This window comes from Callionymus lyra, chromosome 1 (genome assembly GCF_982586985.1).
Source record: "Callionymus lyra chromosome 1, fCalLyr1.hap1.1, whole genome shotgun sequence".
Lineage (NCBI taxonomy): Eukaryota > Metazoa > Chordata > Actinopteri > Syngnathiformes > Callionymidae > Callionymus > Callionymus lyra.
Window position 1 is genome coordinate 24,523,366 of NC_141818.1, and position 7,173 is coordinate 24,530,538.

Genomic DNA, 7,173 nt, shown 5'->3' on the forward strand with positions numbered 1-7,173 from the left:
CGCTACAACACGTCGACTGGGCAGAGAGTCTAGGAAGAGCCGTCAAGAAGAGAGCGGCCGAAAGTCCACTTTAACAAACGCAGAGCCGTTCCAAAAGTCTATAGCGAACTGCTTTATGTGTCTAACCATTCTTGGTGACTTTCGAACGTCTCGGGCAGCGGTGTCCGGGCTAGTGGCTGTCGTCTCGGCCAGGCTAACACGTTAGCCACCATGACGTCGTTGACTCAGCGGAGCTCAGGCCTTGTGCAGCGGCGCTCAGAAGCCTCCCGCGCCGACAAACAAGGAGCCGGCGACTGGGAGGAGGACGAGCACCGGCGCGACGAGGAGCAAGATGTCGACGATGCCGCGGACTCTAAAGAAACCCGACTGACTCTCATGGAAGAAGTGCTGCTCCTGGGGCTCAAAGACCGAGAGGTAAATACAGCGAATGGCTGACAAACAAAACAAACAACTGTGGCTGGTGTGTGCCACGACTGCAAGAGGAATAAAATGCGCATTTGATGTTGGCAACGTTCCTTCAGGTTTTCACCTACAGTCGTGATGTTTCGTTATGGAACCATAAGATCAGATAAACAGAAATTGACTTCGGCTAAATCCTGTAGCCTTGGTAGCTTTCTCTGCAACCTTAGCGAAGCTAGTGCTAGAACAAGACTGTACTATTGTGTACTTGTGAGGGACATTGTGAAATACTTTAGCGACTACCACTACATAATACAACTCCTTTATTCTCTTAACTGTGTTATTTGTTTGTTTCCATTGAAATATACTACTTATTTACAAACCTGCCATTGTCTGAAATGCATGGATCACATTTGCAATAAAAGAAAGCCGACACACAAACACCTAACATCGAATTAAAATGAGTCATTGATCCCAAAGGATATCAGTAATATGGACCAAGTTCTTTATTGTAAAAAAAAATCTGGATGCCCAACCAATCACATTAATGTAGCAACTACTAGCTGCAAAGCAGTCTTGACTTTTAACTGTCAAACTCAGATCCTGATCTTCTGTGTGTACCATGCACGTCAACTGCCAACATGTCTTCCCCTCAATCTCCAACATCATAACAAGAATCTGACGTTTTGCCAAATCATCTCACTGAAGCTTTAGAGAAACCTTTGAAATGCAATCAATTTAGGTCGTGCAACATTTTGGATGGATTAGTTACTTGGCCAAGTCTGGCAACCCCTTGTAATAATGTAGTTGGACGTATTTTGTGTTGAATTCCTCTCGTCTAAGTTAGCTTGCGACTATTATGCGTCTATTAAATAATTATTGTTTAGGTTTTGGTGCATGATGCTTTATTTCTTAATCATGCAGTGGTAGTTTATGTTTTTTTGGTGTCCATTACAAGGAAGGGTGTCATGTAGAAATTGAGACGTGCTCTTTTAGTATTGTAAAGGGTCGTATGGGTGTGGCTTAATAGTTTGTTTACAATGGCCCCTGTTTAAAAAGACTGTCCATTGTGTTGAAACAGCCAGTTTTTTGAATGTGCGTCAAAATATCCTTATCCACATAATGTTAAAAACACATAATGTTGTATTGTATTTTGTTTATAAATGTTTAGTAATAGAGTAAACTGCTGAAACTTTTACCTTAACACTATCTTCCCCTCTAAATCCTGGCCCAATTTTATATTTATATTTGGTTGTTTTTTCTTACAGAAATGATTGAGTTTTACTTGGATTTTCTTTTTAGGGCTACACTTCTTTCTGGAATGACTGCATATCCTCAGGGCTTCGAGGATGCATGCTAATCGAGTTGGCATTACGAGGCCGTCTCCAACTGGAAGCTTGTGGCATGAGGAGAAAAGGACTGCTTGCTAGAAAGGTATATCTTTTTGGTTAATATTGTACACCTCATCTTGCTTATTTTATTTGATTATTCTTACTAGTACTGTGGATAACACCTAAAAACTAGCAATGCATATCTCTTTCAAAAGTATTGCTGAAGACTCTTGACTTCAAAAAGTAGCTCCTGTTCTTAAACGCCATATCTTTTTCTCATGTTTCTACCTTAGATTGCATTGACTTTATTAATCTCTCTGGAGATCTCTTTCGGGAAATTGGATATTCCTCCCAGACCCGACAATTCAGTTCTATCATGACTTTGTGTAGGTGTCCGTCTTCCATCTTTGGTATTTACTAACTGACAACTAAGAGTGGCCAGGTAGATGCAATACATGAGTTCTTCACTCATGAAAGACCAGCACAGAATTGACAGCATGATGGTGCTTTCATGACATTTCTAAACCACCATGAAACAAATCCCATAACCTAGTAGTTTAAAAAAAGGGCGCTTAATTTAGACGTCAAACACAGAATGTTTAATGTTGATCACTAGCCAATTAGCAAACAACTAAAAACAAACAAAAAAGTTGTTCTCTTGTTCTGTTGCGTACTCCAAGGAGACCTGGTAGAACACAAGGTTATGATCATGCCATAGTTGTCCCTTTGTCAGTATCAGTTCTTGGAGTAATTTGTGATAAAACGATACAGACATCATAACTGTGACGCTATTAATGAAGCTGCTGAAGGACAATCCTTTTTTTTTTTATTAGCCGACTTCCCAACATCTTCTCAAATCAAGTTCATATTAAAATCTATGAATTTATTATTTATCATTTTTTTCCCATTTCAACTACAGGTAATCTGTAAATCGGACAATCCCACTGGTGATGTCCTGTTGGATGAAGCCCTCAAACACATCAAAAGTACTCAACCACCTGAGACTGTGCAGAGCTGGATCGAGCTGCTTAGTGGTGAGTTCTGATGAATGATACTGCTGTGCAAACCTCTCTTGGCTGCTATAGTTGGACACCTTCACTCCAGTCCCTATGGGTCACACTGTTAGGTGGTGCAGTGTTTGGGGGACAAAGAAGGAATTAATTCATTAAGGTCAAATGATGCAAACATTAATTCAAAAATGAGGGGGGAGGCCTCCAGCCAGGCCGTTCCTTCAAATTTACCATCTTCCAGGATTTGACATTTATTGAAAATTTTTAAGTAGCAGTGAATGCAGCTATACTAGCCCTTAATTTCTCTTGTGGTCTTGTTGACTCTCGTAGTGAGTCATTTCACATGTTATTTTACAACTTATAACTTGTTATGTGTAGGAACTTGTTATTTTCAGCAGTGATGATCTGGTACTATATAAAGTGATACATTAAAAAAATAATTTATTAGTCATAATTGTCATTCTGAATTCTATGTTTCCATTCTTGTCCTTTGTGAAATGTCACATTGTAGCAAAATAAATGAATGTGTATTTCATATCATTACGGGGCTTTGGTCAGCAGGTGCAAATGCCAATGTTTGTGCTTTGATGTTCTAGCAGCTCAAAATATAATTTGTGCTTTACACTTCTATTTTGTATTGTCTTATGCATTTTTAATTTATTTTAAAGAACTGTTTGTGAGTCGAACAGACTTACTGGTTGTAGCGATTCACTGTAAAATCTGTGGGGAATTTCATCTATACTGCAGAATGGACAAACAAGACTTGCTTAAAAAGGCATAACCTTGAAAATTAGATTGAACATTGAAAACCAAGGAAAAAAAGGTAAGGCTCTGGAGTACTTTGAGATTATGAAATAAGGATGTGCATAATTATGTTATCTCCCTAGTGTGGAATAAATAAAGCTATCTTATCTTGTTTTGATCAAGTTGTATCCATGTTTCTGCTGCTGCTGACCCGTTGGCGGCACATAGAGGCATAGTTTGGATGCTGCATGAAAACTGCGTAATTTTATTAGAGCGTTAAGGACTTGTGTCGATAAACATTGAAGTGGATCGGGTCAGAAAACAAAAACGAAGTTAAAGTTATGTTATTTTCAAAGCTGTCATAAACCATATCTTATTTCATTATCCACAATCTGATTCATTACCTCATCGATATCCATCCTTCATTCAGTCAATGGAAGTCTGGAAACAGAAATGTCCTCCAAATACTGCAAACCGTGACATGGCCCCAAATTCTTTTTCATCCTCATAGCTTCATTTCAGAGTTAAAATTCTTCCGGTTCAACTTCATCGTCAAATCTTTCCAATAAGCCTTTGATCGTCTCTGCTAACCCAGTGCTTAAAATGTATTGCTATTCTCGGGCACACCTGTGTTTCTTTGCCAAACTGCTGGAATAAAATCTTTCCTTGAATCTTTGCACACTGGGTAAAAAAAAAAGTTCCTGTACCTCATTAGTTCTGGTACTACTGCTCTTTGGTGATAGATGGAGTCAAGTTAAGTCAAGTTCTTTTATGGTCAAATATGCATGTATTAAGACATACAGCATAAATGACCACTCTGACCACAATCTTATATCTTAAAGTTTTTTCCATCTAAAAATGCTTGTCTTTTTTAATCTACACCAGGGGAGACTTGGAACCCTCTGAAGTTGCAGTATCAGCTGCGCAATGTTCGAGAGCGACTTGCCAAAAACTTGGTGGAGAAAGGCGTCTTGACGACAGAGAAGCAAAACTTCTTGCTTTTCGACATGACAACTCACCCACTCACCAACAACAACATCAAACAGCGGCTCATTAAGAAGGTGCAGGATGGTGTGCTGGACAAGTGGGTGAATGACCCTAGCCGAATGGACAAACGACTTCTGGCACTTGTCTTCTTGGCTCACTCCTCCGATGTTCTTGAGAACGCCTTTGCACCGCTGCTGGACGACCAATACGACCTGGCCATGAAGAGAGTGAGACAACTGCTGGATCTGGAGCCAGAGGAGGAGAGCCTGAAGACCAATGCCAACGAGCTGCTCTGGGCTGTGGTGGCTGCCTTTACTAAATAACAGCCTAGAACACAAGCAAGGGTGGACCCGTACATTAAGATGATAATCAAAAAGACCTTTATTGGACTGAAAGGCCTTGCCTTGGAATTGAGGACTCACCTACTTGCTTGTCTTCTCTTCCTCCTTTCCCCTACAAAGACTCACAGGCTATGTATCTGCATACATTCTTTATTCTGTCTACTTTTGCTAAAAAAAAGAAGAAAAAAAAGGTTAATGATCTTTTAGTGAGTGCTTGGGTCTGGCAATCGAGGTTGATTCATGTCTTAATGTTGGGATCTATTTTTCTAAGTGTGATCAGCAGATTTCTCTGAGGATCTACGGCTAGTGTCTATGGAATAATTCATTACTGCTTACTCAGTTCTGTACCATATGATTGCCGCTGCTGACCCGCTTTTGTCAGCTTTGTACCAAATGAGACTACATGATGTGATTTATGTCGACCATGGAAGAGATGTGAAATTTGCACCATTGAAGTCTATTGAATAAGAATTCTAAACCCATGCATGCATGTTCTCTGGTGATTATTTACTCATCCATCATGCCCACCTGCTAATTATTTGCAAGATCTATTATTAATATTGTTACAATCCAAAAATGTTGTCTATTTGAAATTCGCTGGTTGAGGTAAGTAAAGCAGTATAGTTTCACTTTGAACTTGACCCTCCACCTATTTTGGTGGAAAATGTTCCAAAAGCCATTTCCCTGGGTGAGTACCTGGAAATCATATTATGTAAAATTGTAAAGTAATATAAAGAGAAACACACAGTGATAAATTATAATAAAGTGTTTTATTTTGATGTACCTGTTTAATAAAGTAAATGCGTTTCAAGTTTTGATTTAACATCTCAGGTAAAATGTATGTCATTGTTAAATATTCAACATTTTAAGGTAAATATAAATGTCTGCAAAATGCTTGCATCTTAAAACCTGAAATCTATTAATTTAATCGAATCACTTAAATCTCTTAAAGGCCAAGATGTAAGACAAACACAGGAGTCCCAGAAGATTGGGAAAAAGCCTGCACAACTACTAGATACTGGGTGTTAAAGCCCCTGTAGTTTCCACAGCTCAAGAGAATCTTGGGCCCCCTCAGGCAGGCCCGGCCATGCCCCCCGAACCCTTGCGCAAAAGCAGGCAAGGCGAGGAGCAGCAGGAAGACAGGAAAGGTTACGGCCAAGAGGTGGAGCTAGAGAGCCAACTGGTCTAGGACAGCCAGCAAAACAGCCAGGGGACACACTATCTGCGCCGAGCCAGCGACTCAGACTTGGAGAGTTTTGTGCAAACATACACATACTGATGAGTACAATAGATGGACAGATAACATTTTATTGATCCCTAGAGGTCCAAGATCAATTTAAGAGACACTTGAATCAACACATAAGTTGCCCTTTAAATCGTCCAAGCCCCCCTCAAACTAAGCTACACAAAAATTTGCTTCCAAATCGTGGTTCAGTATCTAACGGGTGGCTTTATGGATGGTATGTCCATATTCTATTCAGTCAGTGTTTGCCAAAAATCCCCTACTGTCAGCCTGTAAGTCATGGGTGCAATATCCAGCAGTAGTGTTACAAAACTTTAGTTTGGATCAGGGGTCGGCAACCTTCATCATGCATTTCTTCCAAAGTAAAAGCTGAAAAATGTAACTGCTAGTTTAGGTTTTTTAAAACGTGGGTTTATTTGATTTCATAACATTAAATACGCGATAAACAAGCATCGCAAAACACATATTTACTTAAATTATTCATCTTTTTAGAGCAACACGGGTTTAGCAATGCGATCTCTGACGACCCGTAGGGTCAGACTGCGGTCAAGTGAGCCGAGATTTAGCCGAAACTAAAAATTAAAAAAATGCGCTTTTGTGAAGGTGTTACGGTAGAGAGGGAGAAGTCACACGCGGAAGGATCTATCATGATATATTCTCAAAAATACTCTGATATGCTGACATTAAAGTATTTTTTCTCTCAATAGATTCCAGAGACATTTCTGTTCAAGATTTGAAGCGACACTTGCGTGATGAGACCAGAGTCTGCAGACATGTGTGAGACTGTTGGGAGAAAAGCGGTGGAAATATAAAATATTTATTTTCTGCTGATCTGTCATAATTTCCCGTTTATTCTTTTGTTTTCTTGCAAAATAATTAATTTACTGATATTGAAATATTTAAGTACTGACTTATGACGTTCTATTTGCTTAAAAAGCTGTTTGTGCACAATGTATTTTATTATATTTTAATGTAAAAAAATAAACCGTAATAGTTGACAAAGATCTGACTTTATTTTCATGTTCAGCAGGTTTTGAAGTATACTAGAACACAGTTTCATGTATTTTTACAGTAGAAAAATTGATTTATTGTCAATTTAGTACAGTGTGGTGGTCCCC

General features: G+C 39.2%; 1 protein-coding gene across 1 annotated transcript; it reads left to right on the top strand.

Moving 5' to 3' along the window:
- golph3a (golgi phosphoprotein 3a) lies at window positions 1-5,623 on the top strand. Its single transcript, XM_087798322.1, has 4 exons — window positions 1-414; window positions 1,702-1,833; window positions 2,650-2,764; window positions 4,370-5,623. The coding sequence occupies exons 1-4, from the start codon at window positions 211-213 to the stop codon at window positions 4,792-4,794; spliced, it is 876 nt and encodes a 291-aa protein (XP_087654448.1). The 5' UTR covers window positions 1-210; the 3' UTR covers window positions 4,795-5,623.
- The last annotated feature ends 1,550 nt before the right edge of the window (window positions 5,624-7,173 follow it).